The 21862-nt window shown below is 42.6% G+C and overlaps 1 protein-coding gene across 1 annotated transcript; it reads right to left on the bottom strand.

Annotated features, from left to right (window-relative positions):
- Positions 1-1329: 1329 nt before the first annotated feature.
- On the bottom strand, positions 1330-20398 carry PLCXD2 (phosphatidylinositol specific phospholipase C X domain containing 2; the record flags this gene model as incomplete). The annotated part of the gene is made up of 4 exons (XM_081997996.1): positions 1330-1492; positions 4200-4441; positions 5592-6052; positions 20254-20398. The coding sequence occupies 4 exons, from the start codon at positions 20396-20398 to the stop codon at positions 1330-1332; spliced, it is 1011 nt and encodes a 336-aa protein (XP_081854122.1).
- Between the last annotated feature and the right edge of the window lie 1464 nt (positions 20399-21862).

Below are 21862 nucleotides of genomic sequence, written 5' to 3'. Positions count from 1 at the left end.
AAATAGCTTCGAGATTAAAACAAATTCATAATCGCTAAATAATTAGTGCACCTACAGTTGCTTTAGGAAGATGACTGAACAGAGAAGTATCTGCTAATCCCTCCCTTCTGTGGGTTTTCTTTTTTAACCAAAGAGAAATCAGACTGTAGGACGGCTATCAGCTAGTCAACTCAATGTTGATAAGTACCAACATGTGACTGCATTTGCTCAAGCAGACATAGTCACCTTTTGTTGTTAATCAACAGAAAAATTAGTATGACTATAAAAAGAAGCAGCAAGTGGGTCCAGGCTGGGGAAGTTTCTCCTCCATAGCTGTGGCTCTGACAAGCACAACTTTTGGGTCTGATTTTAGAATTCACAGTCACATTGCAAATCAGAGATTCAATATTTGGGTTTTGAGCAGTCCCTGTCAGCTCTAGTTCTTTGAATACCAAGCAAACTCCCACTTAGTCCACCTCCTTCCAGAGAAAGGCCATCTGGGTGGGAGACTTTCCCCAAAGAAAACTCAATGGATGGAAAAAACAAATGACCGGCAAGCAAAAGAGAAAGGTTGTGCTGTGGTTTCTCAAATGTCTCACAACAGGAATTCAGACTTGTGAGTTATGATCCTCATAGTTTGAAGACTGAAATATTCTCCAAATTAATGCCAAAAGAAACACACTTCAACATGGTTGCAATAAAAGTATTAAAGTAAAATAAGGAGGTCCAGAAGAAGAGGTTGGAGTCCAAGGAGGCAGAGCGTGCCAAGCCTTTGCCCCTCTCATATTCAACACAGTGTAACAGCTTCCCCCCTGAACACCACCAATATTGTTTCTTCAAGTCAGAGGTAGTGTCTAAAACTGCATGATGAATGCAGCAGCAGCCTCCAGCTGAGCCCAGCTATGCCTGAGGTGGCCAAAGAACAATACCGTCTCGGCCAGCCTGGTCACACTGCTGTTAAGGGATCAGCAGTGATCCGTGGTTTGAGCCCTGGCGTTGAGAAATAAGCAGGACGCACGCACGAGGGCACAGTGAGTCCAGTCACCAGGGAGACAGGCACCATAATCGGGTACATCTGCTCTAGAGGCCAGCCTCTTGTTGGCAGGCAGACATGCCAACACGTCGAACATGTAGCCACAGACATGCACAGAGCAGCACTCAGACAGCACTCTGTTCCACGCAGATCCACACATCACTGGGAGAAGGGACCCGCCTGTAGGTGATGTTTAACCACACTTCCACTAGAAAATTTTTAAATAAACAGCGATTACAATAGGTTTTACTTAACAAATAAAACATTTAGAGTAGTTCGAAGATGTCCACTGAGAGAGCACAAGTGGGGCACAGTAATCAGGATTTAGCTGCAGATTCATCCTCTTCTAGAAGGAGGTCATTTAATGCAATAACTGTAGCAGCAAAGTCAACCAGCTCCACAAAGTCTGATGTAATTATGTTAACACCCATAACACCTGGCTTCTGTGCTTTCACCCAATTCAAAATCATGGGCAGGTTCCTAAAGAAATTGAAATAAAGAAAATTAAACATTTTAAAAGAGACTCTTCTCTATACATGCTGTACTTACTTCCAATACAACATGCTGTTTACACATTATGTTATCTCACATTTCTGATCAGGTCCCAACTGCTGCCCAAAATGCAACCGATGAGAAGACTGCATGCGGTCATTAGCTATCAAATAGAAATATTGGTCAGTCATCAATTCCAACTACCATGCATACAAAACTTTGCATTCACTGAACAAACTGTGCTTCAGGATTTAATGCTGCACTACAATTTCCTCCAATCCTGATTTCTTTTTACCCAACTACGTGTTGAACCAAAAGCTTGATTTCACACAGCAGACTTCAGCGTAGCACAAAGCAATGCTCTTGAAGATGTTTGACTGCTCACCTCTGCCTTAGGGTGGGCAGGAAAGAAGTTGTTGGCAGCAGCATGCTGCTTTTCTGCCAAACTTCTTTCAGTCTCCAGACCCACCCAGAGCAACAGGATCAGGGAAACCAAACCCAGAATTGAGCCCTCAGCTCTACAGGGGTTGAACATCCCACCATACCTCACTGTAACCAGAGAAAGGCGAGGTGTCTTCAGGCATTGAGTTATATGGAGTTAACAATTCTACTGTGGGGAGAAATTTCAAGTAATTTCTTGGGCAGAGTGCAAGTCAGCAGCCTGCACGAGCTTTTTCGCACTCTAATATGCAAACACCAGGGTTTTCAGGACACAGACAAATGACTATATTAGAATTATTTAAATTAGTGCCATAATACACATACAAAATTATACAAGGCAGTGGTAGGCAAGTGAATTAGCTAACAGGATGGGGAAGGAAAAAAAAACCCTAAAAACACCCCACAGCTCTTGCTCCAGTAGAAAAAAAAAAAAAAGAATCTTGTCAAGAACCAAGAGAGAACTTGAATGAAAGCATGATTACTGTCCCTGTCAAGAGACAGACCAGACTTCAGCCAGTTAAGTGTGAATGTTGCACACTACTTTAGCAAGAGCTTAAGAACGCTTAAATATTCATATTCAGGGCAAAATTTCCATATAAGAAGGTAGACATTACACAGAGCTGCAAAGACAGATTTAGATATACAAATCAGCTAGCATGTGTAAATGTATACGAGCAATCATGCTTTAGCAAACAGCAGCATCTATTTTAAATTTTCACAGTTCACTTTCAAACAAGTGGTAACGATGGGGCTGAGGGAAAGGGATGGTGTGAAAGCAGGCTTACAGCCTACCAGTGGCTTACAGCCTGGATTTGTGCCAGGACTCACTTGAAAAAAACTGCTTGCCCATTCCATGAAATTAGATGATCCTTTACTAGTTTTAAAATAGAAATTCAGTATAACCTTTCCTTAACCATGAGACAACAGCACATTTAATATGCAGTACACAGGTGTAAGTTACCTCCGTGCTTTCTGTGAAGCAATCCCACCAAGCACACATATTTACATTTGTGCAACTTGTGACAGCAAACGCCCGTCTTAAAGCCCCTGAGCACCATCTAGTGTCTAATGCTGACCACACAGGTGTGGGCAAAAGCGCAAGCCAGAGGGGAGGCCTGAATATATTGTGGCAAATATCATTTGCATTTAATTATCTTTTGCTAGATTAATGTCTGTAAACATGAAGGAGACTGATTAATATACTTCACCTGGAATTTTCTTACTTCTGTCAACAACTGTTGTGACTGAAGAAGCACAACACTTGCTCTTTTCAGAAAGGATTTAAAACAAGTTACATTGACTTTGGCTTCGAAATAACAATACTGTAATTACTTCTAGAGTGGCCAGCGATTCTGCCAAAGGGAACATGAATTGGCTGCTGAAGATGTTTATTTATCTTGCTGCTTAGTGTTAAGCTCAGTTGCTGATCAAATTAGACCAGTTGTGACCACCTGCACAAGTGTAATTTAGAATTTACTAGCATTATGGCAAGATAAACTGTTAGTGACATCAAAACAGGCAATATTAAACAGTGAGCGAGGAGACCAGACCCCACCAGGACGGTTACAGTTCTAGCAATTTTTAGCAAACAGGCTACAATGTGATAATACCATAAAATGAAGTCACATGGATCCTACCCTGGTCATGCTGTTAACGCTCAAAAATCCCTGGCACTCTGTGCTACTGAAAACAAAACCCTCTTCTAATAATCTTACTCATGGGCAAATTAATTGCCCAACAGTCAGTGGTGTAAAAAGGTCAAATTGTTAATCTAATTTTCGGTAGAAAATCCCAAGATAATACTGCCCCATGTCATACATCTTTGGCCATTACCTAAGTTAGAGACAGATTTGTACAAACAAATACAAATCTGAGCCCACAAATATGCAATTTTCCTCTGTGGCACAAGCTTCCCCCCCCCCCGCCCTGCCAAAGTTGAGCCAATTTCAAATTAATTACTGGTTTAAAACAACAGGTCCAAGCCGTATTTTATGAAATCACATCACATTCAGAAAGAGCTCCAATTACCAGGAAACACACACTTACATATATACCCTGTTACTTCATTATTTTCAATAATTCTTTATTTTTAATGACTGCAAGTATCCCATGAGCAACAGTAATGAAGCTAAATTGAATGCTTTCATCAAGTTTTACTTCTAAGCAAAGACTTCATAGTTTATTGCTTACTCAGTGCCTCTTTCAACATGAAACACAGTAAGTAAAGAACTGAGAAATCAAGAAAAATCCTTACCTATGAACAAGTGTGTTCTTCAGACCACGAATTAGGTGCCGTGCAATCGTTTTCACTCGAGGCGTGAGAATTGCTTGAGAAACATGAAAAGTCCCGTAACGACTTCGTTCCTCAAGAGTGGTCTCCAGGAACTGCAACAGTTTGTGCACGTTGGTTGTATTAGCCCATGGTGCTGGCATTTTATTCCCTGGCCACAGGAAGGGGTATTCCCGATACAAAGGGTAGTGGTAGAATATAAGAACCTAACAGAACAAAGAAAAACAGGAGAAAAAAAATCAAAACCCACAACTATTTATCTTTAAACAGAATGTTGCATTAGTTTATGCTTATGCAGTATTGCCGTGGGTAGCATAGCACTTAAGAGGACCAAGCAAATAGAAACTGCTCCCAAGTTATAAGTGTCAGTAAATTTGTTGCACTGTTGCCAACAAAGGAGATGGAGGTCAGTTTGGTTAGCTATGAGGACAGGATTGCTTCAGGCTTTGAGGGTAATCAGTTTAAAAATGAAAAAGTTGCCAGGAGTATACTGAAATGTCATTCAAAGCACTGTCAGAGAACGTTACCACCTGTACTGGAAGTTAAGGATTTTAGCTGTCTTGCAATCTTATGCAGAACTCCTATTAAGTGGCTAAAGCGTACTGGGCTGACTGGCACAATGGCATTCCACTCGCACTTACTGCATGAGATGCCAAAGCCAGTGTTGCTGTCAGCAAAATCTTCTCTAAATCAGAGGTCTGTATTTTATGCCTTGTAAGGTGGTTCTATATCAGAGAGATGCAACAATTTTTATTAACACCCAAACTTAGAAATTATTCATTTTGGACCTTAGCACTGACAGCACCAGTTCAGAGGAACTCCTCAAAGCCTCACCTATTTTACAGTTTAGACATTACATGCAGTTGCTGAAACCCTTTTCTCAGTTTGTGCGTATACATGTGAGCAGCTACCACAAAGAGGCCTTTAAACCCTGCCACTATAGATTGGGGCAGCTGCAAAGAAGCTAAGACATTCTGTAGATACCTTAGTCATGTTAAAGCTTATATGCTTCACACTGGCAAAAAGACAATGGTTTATCAAACTCTCACCACCACAAGTCAGCATAACATGGTCTTCCAGAAAAGGGAATCATTGGTAAGGAGCACAAGGCCCTGTGGATACTATCATTTACTTAAGGAACATGCTTGGGAGCAGGACACAATCTAGCCACACTGTGGGTAGAGGGGCTACATAGCTGCAAATAAACAGAGCAAAACACGCACACTACATAGGAGGCCCTCGCAGGCTTTAAATTGGCTGTCAGCAGCATCCAATTCCTCTGAGTGGAACCAAGCCTAGCCTCTATTTAAATCTTAACCTTCTGGGTTTTAAAAACATTACACATCCTTTCCCTACCTGCTGTTTCTTCTCCCACATGTACTGTAACGTCACATACTCTACACATTCAACAGAACAAAGCTTGGATCCAAAGGCTGAGCGGATCCTGTTGATCAAGAAGAAGTGATGGCTGTCATCCATGGCATAGAAGTGATTGAAATCCAGGAAGATTACTTCCTTGGGGTGCTGCTCAAGAAAGGTGTTGATCTCCTTCAGTCCATCCCATACTTTGATGCCAAACAAGCCATGTATGAAGTAAATCTCTTGTCCTATTTCCCCAGGTTTGGAAGATACACGAAGATCAAAGTAGCGGATCCCACCTTCCAACTGCTCTTTGAAAGTCAGATTTTGAGTCACTGACCATTTCTTCATGATCTTTTTAACCAAAGAAATTCTGGCCAAACGTTTGATGGCTGTGGCTTGGTCTGGTCCCACAGGAGATTTCTCATCAACCCAGTAGCTGAAAGAATCATGTGAACCTAGAAACAAAAGCCAAGAATATTTAATTTTAGAAAACTGACTCCCCCGAAACACACATACCCATGTGCCCTGTAAACAAAAGAAGTCCTACATGCATGGCAGGGTCGCAGAAGTTATGCTCAAGTGTGCATCTTTAAGACTATCCTTTACATCTTAATCTTCCCTACCTGTACAACAAGAGCTATGCTTAAGGTTCTCCGTTTGAACCGTTTTCTTGCGTGAACTCCCCAGTTCAATGCATTCTGAAAATTGTGACCATAAGATAAACATCAGCAGTAAAAGAAACTTTCTTCTAACCTTCCTTCATTTACAAACCATCAGTCTACCTCCAAAGTTTTCCCAGAGCCTTTTACATCACTGATTTGAGATAAGACTCCAGCTTTATTTAAAGAATCTGAGGCTTTATTTTCATTCTACCTGGTAAACCAAATCTTGGCCTAATACACCAAAGTTCTTGGAACAGATATCATTACTCACGTGATAGAAGGATTTATACATGCATGTGCCTTACCAGTGCATCTCAATTTAGCCCCAAAATGGTAAATAAATGATTAGTAGTTTGAACAGTGGGCAACAACTGGCTGAGCTTAGAGGTGGAACAATTGAGTACACCACCAGTTACTGTGTGGTTCGATACCAAGCTCGTGTTAAACAAGTTCATGCACGCGTCTTTTACCTGGCAGTGCTTTTAAGTGACCACAGATATTGCGAATATAAAATTCACCAAAAGAGACGACCAACAATAAAAATTGCCAGTCCCTGCCAAAATAATGCATGTCCGACAAAGCTCCTGTAACACAACCTGTACCTTGGCAAAGAAACTGCATCTCTAGTATAAAATTTGTGCTAACCAGAGGAAAACCTCCAACTGAAAATTCAGTAGTAATTGGAAACAAAACTGAGAAATAACAAAACTCCTTCAAAATAACAGCTTCAGAGTCAATGAAAGATCCCTCGCTCAGCCAAATCAGTAACAGAACAAAGGGTAACAGGGCAGTGTATCTCAGTTTGCACTGTACCAAGGCAACATGAAGCAAAGATGGGCAGAAGCTGATGCACCACGGACTGAAGTTGACCAGGGATTTTAATAATTTACACCAGGCACTGACATTCTGGCCAAGAAGCTACAACCACTCCAGGCATGACTTCCCTGTGAAGCCCCTGCTAGGAAAAACACTGCAGGAGCTCTAACATCCCTGCTTCCCTTTCTTTGAGACAGCAGATGGGAAGTTCTCGACTGAGCCAAACCCCACTCCCTGCACACTCACTTTGCTGAAGTACAGGGAAAGCATCTTCACCCCCTGTCACCACAAGCAGCTCCTTTTCCAGCTGCCTTGGGGGTACAGTGACCCCATATCATGCTGCTGGCACCTGCCTTTTCCCTTGCTGCATGCCCCAGGGTTCCTGCCCCTGCTTTTGGGACTATCCTTCTCTCTAGAATTTCTTCCTCTACCTCAGCCTGCAACTCTTAAAATCCCATTTTGTCATTCCCAATTTTAAAACATTTGAGGCATCCACAGCCTCTTTTATCCAAACCTTTTATTTATGTACCAGTGCTCACTTGAAGACTGATGCATTTCCTGTGATGCAAGGTCAGAGCTATAAACAAGATTATGATCTCCACAGGATTATCTTGTCAGGACTTTTTAACCTAGACACAGGTACAGACTGTGTGCAAACCAAACCAGTTCACAATTACCTTAAATGCACTCTTTCTCCATGCATTTCAACTAGTTCAAAAGCACTGAAACTCAACCGTGAAGTTTAGTTTACTGCCTTTACAAGTGAACACTAAAAACTAATTCTGATCAACTCTTCACGAATTCTTCAGTCTTTGTAAAAGTGTGCCTCTTATGTGGCTTTCCATTCAGCCTTCTAGAAACAAGTAACAAGTAACAAAACAAGCAGTTTTCAAAAGATGTTAGCTTACAAAGCTGTTTAGTACCTGGGTCACAGTAAACTACATCAAAAAGTAGCTGTCAGTTTTGGATTACACCTAGATTTTTCCCATGTCCAAATATGTAACCCCAAGCAAAGTACAGGATCAAACATCTAGAAAACATTTCAGAAGTCATATAAGGCCTGGTCATACTGCTGCAGCTCACAGATGTTTGAGTTCCATACACCTCCCCATACAGCAGAAGGAGCCTTTTGAGCTTCTACAATATTTAGAAAGGAGACTTCAATTGCAGGGAGCTTATCTTCTGCCTCAGAATAGGTCACTTTGCATAAAGGAATCACAGGGGTTTTTGTTTTTCTTTGTGTGGGTGTTTGTTTGGGTTTAAGTTCTCAATTCTATCCATTTTAATTTCTTCCTCTATTTAGGCCTCTGTAGAAGATTGTTTAACATACTACTATAAGGCCATAAGAAACATTTTCTTTTCCTTTTAACTAAGGCTGTGCAGCAGCTGCTAGCACTGTCTACAGCAGTCAGTCACACTATTATGCTCCCTCAGACAGTGTCACTGATAAATCTGACTTAGGAAGGAATGACAATTTTATCTAGCACCAAATATATTGTTGCCAACTCAGAGTTGCCTACGCAAATCTGGGCCAAGAAACTACTTGTTTTCTCAAGCCTGATCATATACTTTATAGCTACAAAAGCCTTTCATTTGCAGATTGCCCCATACAAAGTACATTTAAGGACACAAACCTCAAATTTCTCCTTGCATTATCACAAACCAAATTCTATTCATAGCTCTAGAAAGTAACAAGAAAGAAAACAAGCCACATGCACATTGCAACTTTTTCAACACATACTTCAAGAACTGCAGTCCTTAACAGGGCAGCTATTTGAGAAACTGAACTATGTGACAATACTTATATAGTTAGAAAAGTTCCTTAAAACTGCACCTCTGCTTTTAAGCCTAGGAAATTGGACTTCTCATTTACAATGAAGTCAACATGTACACCTAGATATAACCAAATAGAACATGAGCTGGAGCATCTAAAAACAAGCCCTCCTTTTCACAGTTGGTAGAAGACCACCTTATAAGAAGGACAGGGGAGTATCATCAATAGTGAGGCTCGAAATACATAGCAGAAGTTCAATTAGATTTTCAGTGGTCATTTACAGAAGGCAGCCACCAACTATGAGAAATACCTAAGTCAAACCTGGACCCAGAACATTTTTACTCAGGTAAGAGAGAAAAGCAAACTGAAAACCTGAAGCAACAGAACTGGATACTTGTTGGGCTGAGAGGTAAGAGCTGGGTAAGGATCCACATCATCTACCAGACTCTTCTTAAATTAAAGATCACTGTGTTATGTTACCAGCTCAGCCACTGGCTTTTAATATAGCTTAGCTGTGATGTTAAGCTACATGCTAAGCTGATTGCATCATGACATCAAAATAATCCCTGCTCTCCTTCGCTCTATCCCTAAACTCCATGAAAGGCCTAGCCACTCTGTAGCCATGGCATGAGCCAGGCCGATTGCTGATCCAGCATGATTTCATTTTGAAAAAAGCATAGCGTACAGCAACCCAGTCCTGTACAATTTCAAAGGTGAAGGCCAGAACCTACACCAGAAGCATGGAGCAGACCAGCTGCATCTTCTTAGAAGCTCAGTGTTAGAGCTACTAACCACATTCTCAGTTAAAGTCTAACGCAAGAATGCGTGAAGATACTCAGATGTTGTAACATTGCACAGTAACAGCAAAGGGCCTGGCAGATGCTGAACAGAGCAAGCATCACAAAACTCACAGCAACATACACAGAGAAGTCTTTTCTGTGTATCCTTTATGGTTTGTGTTCCCCCCAGCCCAAATGGTGTGCATCTCCAAATTATACTGACCACCTTCTTAGGAAAATTAAAAAAGCTCAAGAAGTCTCATCAGCAAAACATTTCAGATAATACCTGACATCTTAAAAAGTAAGTAACACTCTGTATTGACTCAATAAATCCATTGTTTAAACTTGTTGATTGTGAACAAAGCAACTAACCCAGGTATTTATAATTTCCATCTTACAAGACTGCGAAATCAAAAGGCATAGAAAAGGCAAAAAAACAGTCTTTGTTGTCCTTTAGGCAAACAGAGGCCAGAACCCCAGTCTGAACTGCCTCAAGGGCATGTTCTTGCAGACGCAGCACACTTCTTGAATCACTGTACGTGAGAACGGATTAGCATTCAGGTTGCAGACCTTACTGAGCTGCTCCAGTGACATGACACCAATCTGTTGCTCGGCCCTTCCCAAAACCAAGCTAGGCACATGAAATAAAACAAAGAGACAATGATTTGCCAATTGCTTCCAATAGGCTGAAGATGCATAGTATGAACCAGCAAGCATTAAATTGAAGCATGAAAGCGTGCACATTCAAAGAAAAAAAAAATTCGGGGACTGCTAATCAGCTGGCAGCTCTTACAGAGTGACAGACAATGGATGCTCTACTTTGGTTTCATTTCTTTCATCTGACAAAGACTGGAAGCTTCAAGGAAAGCAGTCACATCCCATCAGATGCCCAGATATTTAACCATCAAAGGCTATGATATGATAGAATAGTATTAAGGAGCTATCTTCCAGATGCCAGATTGTTAAAATGATGGATAGTCCTCTCAATTTTATCCCACTAAGTGCAACTGTGGATTAGTTTTTATTAATATCTTTAAACCCTTTTTTATTCTCCTTACACTAATTTCTCAAGTTAATTGTATATTAACTAGATCACTTCTCAATTCAATTTGTATGTTAAATAGATTGTATTTCACTGCTCAGAATGACTTTTGTTGAAGTCTTTGTACTAATTGTTAGAAAGCAGCCTTTTATCATCACATCTGCAGCAAGGTCTAACTTTCTAGTGCGCCTACTTGTCATGCTACTTAGTCACAGATAGTCAAATTAACCCATATTGTAGCTCAAACAAATGACACTAATCAACAGAATGTTACCAACCCTTGAATTTCAACAATTACTAGGCATATCACTTTGTGTTATCTTTTGTTTCCACACCAGTACTTTCTCCATATACAGCTGCAGCACAGGGATAAGAATCGGCATCATCTCACCAACACTGGTGTCCTTTTACAAGCCTGTAAATTTACCTTCAAGAAATGTTAAAAATATGTTTACAAGGCATGAAAAGTGCAGAGATCTTCCAACATAGATCATACTTGTGCACTACCAATTACTTGAAAACAAGACAAGAACTCCTGTTTTTTCAGATACAAGCATGTCTATAGTTGTATCACTAGTCTCCCTGGTTGCAAGGCTGAGGACTAGGCAGAAGCTGCAGTTAAAGACACTTTCTGCAAAAGTCTATCCAAGAAACAAGCATGAAAACAGAAAGGCAGGAAGGTGTGCGGTCAGTAAGGTTAACTAAATCGGACTAATTTGTTTTGATCTTCACATTAATGGAATAAACAGAACGAAAAAATTCAAGAAAATCTCTTCTATTACGTTAAACATTTGTAAGAAGCAAGGTCAATGTACTGTCCAACCCACTAAAAGCATTAAAGGGTCATTTACATCACCCTAGCTGTAGTGATGCCAAATTTCTTAGAGCAAGCTTTGCTCACTAGATGAAGTACATTCCCCATATATTACAAAACACCACACATGACAGCATAGCAAGCATTACATAGCCAAGACATCTAGAAGCACAGTAAGCAAGTTCCAAAAACAGAGGATACAAGTGCTAGCAAGTTAAGGCTGTCCCACAAACATTCTTCTAAACCAGATGTCCTGTGTGTGCCAGAACTGAGGGGAAAAAAGGTATAAAAAGTGCTTCTCAAAGCCCAAAAGCCCTCAGGATTCAGGTCACTAACAATCCAGATTTTCCAATCAAAAGATTAACATCTTAAAAACTCTTCACTAATGAAAAGCAAATCAAATAGTTCCTATTAACTTGCCCAGCAGAAAGAGGAGAGGCAGGCATATAAAACATCCCATTGATAATTAATTATTAAAACTATTGAGATAAGTATTTATATTTTAATAGAATCCCAGAACCACCCTTTAGGTATTCTTAATGCAGTCTCATTAGGCAGGACAAAGACTAGTACAGGTCAAATCCTCTTAAGAAAACTTCCTCTCCCTATCAAAGAATTACCCTAATTTCCCCCACTGCCCCTTTCAGGGTGGGAAGTGGAGTAGGATGGAATGAGGTACAAAAAGAAAGCGAGAAAGAGACTGCTTAAAACTGTCTCAAACACGATATCACTTAGTAGTTTGCTTCTCAGTCAGGAAAAAGCCATTTGGCATTGGTAGGAGTTATTGCCATTAATTTTTTTGTGATTTAGCAATGACTTCCCAGTTATCAGCAACCTCAGCTGTCTGCACTGGGAAAGCAGAAAGTAGCAGTACTTCTCTACCATTTCAAAGCCTAAATGGATCCACCTACTCTGAAAAGAAAAAACCTTCAGTTTAGAGCCCTATATTCCTCTGTTTTCACCACTCGAATGTGTGGACCAATGGCTCATTCTCTTTTGAAAAGGCTCTAGGGAAATTTTTTTCTGGTTTTCATTACACAGTACTTTTCCCTCTTCATACATCTTTTCCAGAAGTGCAAGCAAACTGGAACTTTCACACCACACAGGAGAGCAACAACCATTTCTGTCAACATTATGATTGGGTTTTTCTGTTTGAAGTAAAACTTTCGCACATTCTGCATTCGTTTACCAGGCAGTTACGTCACTCTAAGGCACAGATTTTAACAAAAGGAGGAAAAAAGTTTTTCCCCGATTAAAAAAAAAAAAAAAAAAAATCAAGATCTTCATACTGTCTGAAGAAAATTGTGCCATTTTGAGAACAATTTGGTTTTGGCTGAGCCGATGACAGCAGTCTTTTAAAAAGAGAAACCCCAATATCTGAGGCAGGCTTTCCATGGCAACTTCTGCATACACTGTCTGCCACACTAGTTCCTCACATAGGGACATAGAAAGGGAATACTTTATTAACCAGGAATAGTGGAACAACTTCCATTAGATATTCTCATCAGTATAGCAGTCCAATAGCTCTCTACCAAGAGTTGAGATTTGCTGTGACAATGAAGTAGAGTACCAAGGTATTAAAATAACTCGTCCTTTCAGGAAAAGTTCATCCTGAAAACTCTGTTTTTACAAATCGTATCCAACACCACCATACTTATGCAGATGCTTTCTTCTAATGCTTACTACCTCATTGATTGATAGATGCCAATTAAATTGGGAAGGAAAATAAAGCTTGGTGAATCAGAATATTAACCTTATATATTTCCTCCCTTTGAGCTTTAACCCAACAGATGGCCAGTTTAGGTAATCCAATGATCCCTTTAATTAGGACTTCAAAGGAGTACTGTTTGGAAGGAGGATGCTGTCTCTAGCTCACCACTGTTTCTCCTCTCAGGAGGCACATCCATAGCACACACCAGCCCATGAACAAAGAAACAAGAAAGCTGCAAGTTCAGCAGCTCGCCTCAGGGTCATGCAGCCAAAGAGAAAAATAAATCAAGTCTAATAAGGTCTAGTGGCCAGTTCTTAACTGGACACGGCTGCTGCTTCTTTTAAGAACCGTTTCAGTTCTGCCTTGGCCAACTGAAAGGCAAGCAGCCCACAGGGCTTTTGGTGAGCAGTCACACTGGACAGCAGAGCTGGCTGGAGCTGGTGGGTGGGGAGATGAGAAGATGCCCAGGGCTCCAGCAGCTCCAGGCGTTCCTCGCGTGCCTGACATGAGCACAGCAAGCACCCAGCAGTCAGGCTACAGCACCACGCAGCCACTCACAGCTGCTCACCATGACAGGAAACACCTCGCCACCCTTCGTGTCCCCCCTTTAGGCTTTACTACAGGCTTGGTTAGCAGGGCTACTGCTCATTAAGACTGCCTGCTGGCCATATTTGTAAAGCTCTGCCTTACAAGACTGATCATTTTGTAGGACTTTGATCATTTGGATCAAAACCATTAGGTTTCTGCCTCAGGCTTGTGGGGTGATCCTCTTGGCAAAAAGCAAACAGTGGCATGTTGTAGTACCAACAGTTTCAGCTACAGTCATACTGACACTACCATGAACAAACTATGGAAATTCATTAAATTAGAAGTTTTTTGAAAAGTTACTTTAGAAAGTGTGTGTGTTGGGGTGGGGGGGTGGGGAGTTGAGCAGCTTGACAAATGCTGAGGTTTAGAGCAGAAGACCAACATTTACTATTTTAGAAGGCCAGGGACATCTCAGATATCAGTGAAAAACAAATTAAAGACATTTCAACACCTTTTTAATCTCTCCCATATAGTCTTATTTTAGCCATATTTGAGACAAAATTATTTCCTCTGTTAAAAAAATGCTTCTGGAACTGTAAAACTCCATTCTTCAATCAACTTTAGCTACTTATAACCCAGCATCCCACAGGCAACTCTCCACCAATCATCCAGTGCAGGTACAGCAGTTGCAACATGCTCCTGCATTGCTTAGAAATGAGATCCTAGCCATCCTTCCACATACCTTCAGAGGACAAACGAATACATAATATATTGGGCAGGAGTGTTGATCTGCTGGAGGGTAGGAGGGCTCTGCAGAGGGATCTGGACAGGCTGGATTGATGGGCCACGGTCAACTGTATGAGGTTTAACAAGGCCAAGTGCCAGGTCCTGCACTTGGGTCACAACAACGCCATGCAACGCTACAGGCTTGGGGAGTAGTGGCTGGAGAGCTGCCGGGCGGAAAGGGACATGGGGGTGCTGGTTGACAGCCGGCTGAACATGAGCCAGCAGTGTGCCCAGGTGGCCAAGAAAGCCAACAGCGTCCTGGCCTGTATCAGAAATAGTGTGGCCAGCAGGAGTAGGGAAGTGATTGTGCCCCTGTACTCGGCACTGGTGAGGCCGCACCTCGAATACTGTGTTCAGTTTTGGGCCCCTCACTACAAGAAGGACATTGAGGTGCTGGAGCATGTCCAAAGAAGGGCAATGAAGCTAGTGAGGGGTCTGGAGCACAAGTCTTATGAGGAGCATCTAAGGGAACTGGGGTTGTTCACCCTGGAGAAGAGGAGGCTGAGGGGAGACCTCATCGCGCTCTACAACTACCTGAAAGGGGGTTGTGGGGAGGTGGGTGTTGGTTTCTTCTCCCAAGTAACTAGTGATAGGACAAGAGGAAATGGCCTCAAGTTGCACCAGGGGAGGTTTAGGCTAGATATCAGGAAAAATTTCTTTACCGAGAGAGTGATCAAGCATTGGAACAGGCTGCCCAGGGAAGTAGTGGAGTCACCATCACTGGAAGTATTCAAAAACCATGTAGACATGGCACTTCAGGACATGGTTTAGTGGGCATGGTGGTGTTGGGTTGATGGTTGGACTTGATGATCTTGAAGGTCTTTTGCAACCTTAGTGATTTTGTGATAAGATGACAGAAAAGGCTCTCTGTGCCACCAGAAGCCTTCACTGAAGAGCTGCCCTACCTTTCCTCAGAGATGCAGGCTGCCCGTGTATGTTCCACACCAGCAGGACACCCTGCCTAGCGTTACGTAGAGCTTTAGGCATACCAGTACCTGAAAAATTAATTTTTGATGGCAAAAACATTAGTGTTTCAAATCAGACTCAGATGTAAAAAATTCATCCTACAACACAGGAACATTTATATTTCAAGATTAAAAAAAAACTGGGACATAAACATTGGTGTTAACTGACCTCTTTTAATACCACATTTCAAAGTGATGAACTACAACATTTTACTTTTTCCAAATTTTCTGTTTTTCAACTCTCTAATTCTTTAGAGACTCAATTCAAATTGAGCTTAGTTCAGATTCAAATTAATTGGTTCCTGGCTAAGCTTAATTCTTTCCTCAACAACAGGTTCACTAAAGCTATGTGAAAGTAAATATAATCCCCCATGTTTTCTGAATACAGCCATCCTACCTCTTCTTCTTTCCTGCCTACATCTACAGCACTGTTACATACCATGTTAACCATCACAGTCCCTCAGGACAGCTGCATGCTTCAACACCCATCCTGGGGTTTTTCCAAGCACATGAACAGGTGTTTTGGGAAGCTTTTTTGGAAGGGATCACTTCAACAAAATCTCCCCCCAAACCATTATCATCAACACAGACAAGCTTTCCATCAGGTTAACTCGCCAAATGCACTAATTTATGCTTGTAGGACCAAACAAGCACCAATGAAGGGAAATGGGAGTCCTGGTCTTTTTTTTTCAGGCGGTGGGAGATCAAAGAAACAGAAGAGGGCAGGCAGGGGACAGAAGCAGCATTTGACTAGCTTACTCGATTATGAAGTGGCACCCATAAATATTCTGGGTGCTCCTGCAAGAAGGAGCTTGCTTATCCTCCCATATACTAGTAGATCCTTACCTAAGTAATCATAAATTTCCTCTAGAAGACAAAGAAAGAAAATCAGCACCAGGGAAAAACTCACAGCTAACTATCCTGACCAAAATGGGTGACCAATCCAGGAATACAGTTTGATCAAAAATAGCAAGTATGCCTTCCTGTTGTGTCATGGCTCTTAGTTACTCTAGAATTGAATAACCCAGACAGGATTAAGTAAATGCGTTATTACCAAGACCCAAAGGAAAACAGAACTGCCTACTCTTCTGCTCATCACATTCATCCAGCAGCACCTTGGAGGTTGGACTAATAGAACACTCTATTAGCATCTGCTAGATTGCTTTGCTGTCTAAAGACAACAGGCACAAGCTTATCACAACTGCAGAAAGTGGACCTTGAGAGAGAAAAAGTGTTTCAGCTGTCCTAACAGAAGTATTCATGTGAAAGTTTGATGAAACTGGAAAGCAGTGCTGTATCTTCAGAAGCAGACAGACTTATCAGACTTTAGCACCTAGCTAATTGTGATACTGCAAAAATTACTTAGAAAGGCAAGTAGTCAAAGTGAAACAGTACAAACTGGACATGCCACAGTGCTATGAATTATTAGCAGGCAAGTACAAGCAAGAAACAGGTTAGGCTCCTCCAGCAAATTCATTAAATAGCTGATTTACTTCTAAAGCAGACTAGTGACAGCACTGCAGCTTTTCCTTATGTTCTATTTCTCAAGGGGGGTAAAAAAGAAAACCAACAGATGCAGATTAAGAGATGACCAAAGAAAGTAGTCAGTGTCACAGCTGTATACTATTTAATAAAATTGTTTGAAGAAAACCAGCTTGAGATTAAACACCTACTATAATATACAATACATTACCCTGCCAAAGGTCATTTTCACAATCAAAATGTTTAACAGTTCATTTTTAAATCCACATTCAAAGAGGATTAGTCTGGAATATAATTAAGAGAAAACCCTCAGAGCTTCACACAAGGTCACCACTTGTTGAAGGTGGTTAATTTGTTGACTATACTCTATGCATGGAAGTTGATGACATTTTAGTTACTTGATTTTTGGCAATTTCTCATTGTAAAGATTACTTCTCTCATCACATTGCACAGAAAATCTCATGCCTTTTCCTTGGACGAGACTATGCTGGTTTAGAATTTAGCCTAGAGTTTTTCCAGCAGAAACAACAGAAAAGACTGAACTCTGGAACTGATGGCACACAAGCCTTGGAAGATGACTCCAAATTTTTCAAAGTCTCTCCTCTGTTTTGAGCACAGACTCAAATCAGCATGTAAAAACCAAACTGGCATACCTCATGAAAGACCCATCTTAAACATTAATTGTTACCAGTCAGTTCTAAAAATTGAGCAAATAATTACTTTCTCTGTCCTCAGGTAGCATGTTTCACACCACATTTAATAGCTCAGGGAATCATAGAATAGTGTACGTAACAGAAGACTCACAGAGGTCACTGCTACATTTTTTTTAAAGCCAGTGAAAACAAGCAGCTCTAAAAACAAAGCTGTTTGCAACAGATAAAGAAGCAGAACTCTACACAGACCATCCTTAGCTTCATACAAGAGGGTTACTAAGACTTTCCCCGTACAATACCATATGATGAATTATATCTAAACAGTTTCTTTTCTGTGTATACTACTAATTCTTTCACTTGAAATAGTCCCATCATGCCAACATTTTACCCCCTTTTTTTTTAAAAAAAAAAAGTAGAATCTTTTAACCTTCAAATGCTGCATTTTGCCAAAGTACAACAAGGTAAAAAAACAAAATGAAACAACAGTTTCAGGGTGTTGAATGCTGACTTGTTTTAACTTTATTTAAATTTGTACAGTTGTAACTGCTCCAGCACCTTCACTACTTACATCTCTGCCCCTATGCACAAAGGGTGATTGGGAGGAAGGAGGGAAACAAAAAAATCCCCCGAAAGTTGAGTCCATCAGCCCAGCAGTGAAAACAAATGCATCTGAAGATGGACAAAAGCAGGTCACACCTGTCATATGCACACACAGGTATTAAGCAGAGACAAAAATGCTTCTCATTTGACCTGTAGCCTACCTTTCATCTCTCTTTTGAAGGTAGCATTGGCCTTCATTGCTGTTCAGCATCTGTAAACAGATGCCTCAACAGTAACCTGTTTTGTTATGCAATTCTTTCCTTGCTAGCAACATCGCCTTGGCCCCCAAAAAGCCCCCCCACCCTTTGCTTTCTTCAGCAAAAGAATCACTGGACTGAAGGTAAAAAAAATATCCCCAAACATCTACCCAAAATGTCTTTTCCCTGCTCACAGGTTGCATGAGGTACATACAGGAAGGGGGTGAGAAAATACAGCAACTTTGACTACAGAAAAACATACACTGCAAGCTTTTTCAAAAAACATTAGTCATTTTAAAAACAGTGCAGCATTACTGAAACAACAACTCCTTTTCTTGGTTCTTCTGCTACAAACATCCCACAACCAATATTTTAAGTGATGGACAGCGACAACACACCTAACACAAATCAGTATCATAATCTTCTGCAAACAAAGTTTTACAGTCCTTAAAACTACTACAGCCACAAAAAGTTATTTATTACTGTTCACCAAACCAGAATGAAATTCCAAAATCCAGAGGCTAGAATTTTACATGAAGACTGAACTTCCTTTCTGTCCCCCCAAATGAACAGTGTTACAGAAAATGATCTTGCTACTGTTGGGGCCAGGGGAAAGGTGTTACTTTTGATTAAAACAAGGGATTTCAACTGTTCTAGTTCAGGAACTACAGCAGTGAGCGAGTGCTGTAGTACCCCACAGGAGGTGTGTAGCACCTTCTCTACATGCTTCAAATGCCATTTGGTTCTCTCTGTTGGCAGAAAGGAAGTCACTCTGTTTCTAGGGAAGTGTCTCCGCATGTCCTCTATACAACACACACCCAAAAGGTTTTGACAAGCTAAGGCACTATCACGAAAATCAAGCCTGTACTGCTAATGACCAGCCTGACATCCACTATTAGAATGAACTGCTACAATAGTCATCCCTAGTCTTCTCTACTGACATCTACAAGCAATACTAGATTATTGTTTGTCATTCGCAGACTGAAATCCAGCCTATTCCTAAGTAACTTTAGGGTCATATGTTGTCTTCCTCATCTGTCAGTTTATCTATCTGTAAACCAGAAGTGTTGACACTCACCAACTTCTTAACCTAGAAGCTCTCTGCAAGAGCTAGGAGTTAGTTATTTTACTAACTGGAGAATAAGTTAAAAGAAAAGGGGAACACTTTGTATGTATTTACAGTATTTTATAGTCTTTGGTGTAACATCATGCACTGGGATATTTCACAACAGTGCTGTACTCTTTTACTTTCTGACAAGCCATACATAGGTGCTGCTATAAAAGACAGTTCCATCTGATGGCCCTCCAGCTGGTAGAGTCAATATAAACAAACCCTTCTCCCTACCTGCTTTTAGCCTTGCTTAAACAATGCAAGAAACCTTAAACAGGACCTACAGAGATCACAGCTACCTTCATTTTTTTTTTAAAGCCAATGAAAACAAGCAGGTCCACGGGTTAGAGATTCAGAGTTGTACTGACAGAAGATTAAGCCTCCCTTCCTCTCCTGCAACGGAGGGGGTGCCTGCTAGCCCTTACTCACAGACAGGAGCTGAGACCCCACCAGGCTTCTCCACACGGTGGCTACAGTTCAAGCAAACACCCAGCACCCAGCTCCCCAGCACGGGCAAACGCCTCACGGCCGAGCCAACGGCAAGAGCACTGGAGACAGCAGCACCCGCCCGAGCACCTATGAGCGCTTCACTACGGGGGGACATGCCGCCGCCACGACTCTCCTCAGCGCCTGGCCCCGCCACCCCCGGGGCCGCCCCGGTGGGCGCAGGCCCTGCCGGCCGGGACAGGTCCTGGCACCCAAACAACCCCTTCCCCTCCCGGCCCCGCCGCCCTACCCGGGATGGCCAGGTTGGAGAGCGGGTAGGAGCGCAGCGCCGCCGGCAGCGAGCCCATCCAGTCCGCGTTGCTCTCTGGCATGGCCCCCGCAGCCCGACGCCGCCGCCGCCGCCGGCCGCCCTCCCTCCCGGCCGGCGGCCTCATCCCCGGGCTGGGGAGCCGAGCCGGGCCGGGCCGGGCCGGGCCAGGCCGCAGCGGCGGGTCAGGGACAGGGCCGGCAGCCGCCGACCGCCCACCTTTATGTAACAGGTGCGGCCCGGCCGGGCGCGGTGCTGTCACAGCTGCCCGACGGCCAGCCATTGGCTGCCCGCTGCTCGCCCCGCCCACGGCCCTGCCCCGGCGGCGGCGGCGGCCGCTGGAGGCGCGTCCTGGTGCTGCTTCGGCCTCTCTGTGAGGGCGGGGTAAATCCGCCTCTCCGGGGCTCTGTCGCGGTACTGCCCACGGCACGCGGCAGCGACCGAACTACCCGTCACCGTCGCTTGTCTTCTCTTTCCGCGCCACCTCACCGGTGAAACCGGCATGGCGTCTGTCCGGGGGAGGGAGGAGAGGGACGGTCTGGGGCTGGAGAAATGTCTGCTGAGGGCCGAAACGTCCTCCCGCCGCCGGTGGCGCCGCGCAGCGCCTCGACAGCCCTAGTCACCCGAAATTCAAAACCCTCTGAGCCAGCTGGCTCTCCCTCCACTGCCGGCGGCGCCGGCTGCGGAGCTTTGCACGTGCCCGTGACTTTCTGCCACCGCACCGTGAGGTGACGCGGCGCGGGGGACGCGCTCACTTGTTCGGCGTGCCTGCGTACGTGCGGGCACTCGCACAGGCGCACACAGCTACCCCCCGTAATACCGGGAAGCGGCTGTGAGCTTGGGTTCTCATACCCACTCTACTGTGTTACCAGAGAAGCTACCCCCAGTGTAGAGAGCCTACGCCATGGCTTTATGATGTCGACCGGTTAATAAGTGCGTTCGCTAGAGCAGTTTATGGACTGCACCCGACAAGAGTCAACACGGCCGCAGAATATTTAAGGAGCAAGAGAGGGCAGCCTCAATCGCTTCCACCTCCTCTTTGAGCAACTCCCTTTCCGTGACGGCCCCGCACTCAGCCTCACACTGCATTCAGCTGTCAGGTAAAGCATTTTGTCCAAAATGATTTCTGGATTTGCTGTGATACACAGAATGGATCCTCCAAGATCTATTTTTGATCCCTTGCGTTATTACATATCTTCAAAGGATAATGCCTTGTGAGCAAGTTCTCTTAACTGCTTGTTACAAATATGTACAAACATATTATGTCCATACTCTTCACACAGGACACAGAGACAACCAGGTGTACAACAGTGAGGTCTACTCCATCATATGCTAGTGAAAAAGGAACCAAACAATGCTCTGAAAGATAATTTTTCACTGTCAAATTACTAAAGGCTGAATACTAAATACCAAGGGTATATCTTTCAGAAGTCCTCTGTTTTGTCTGTAAGGAAGTATTTTTTAAATAAACAGGTATTTTTCATTTGCTGTATTAAACTTCAAACATTATTCACAAAATGCGTTCCTTAATATACAGTAAAACTGCTAATTGAACTGTAAAGAACACATCAAGTATCTGTAAATACATATA

The sequence above is a fragment of the Phaethon aethereus genome (genome assembly GCF_964289735.1).
Source record: "Phaethon aethereus genome assembly, chromosome: 1".
Classification (NCBI taxonomy): domain Eukaryota; kingdom Metazoa; phylum Chordata; class Aves; order Phaethontiformes; family Phaethontidae; genus Phaethon; species Phaethon aethereus.
This window is presented reverse-complemented; position numbering and strand designations above follow the sequence as displayed.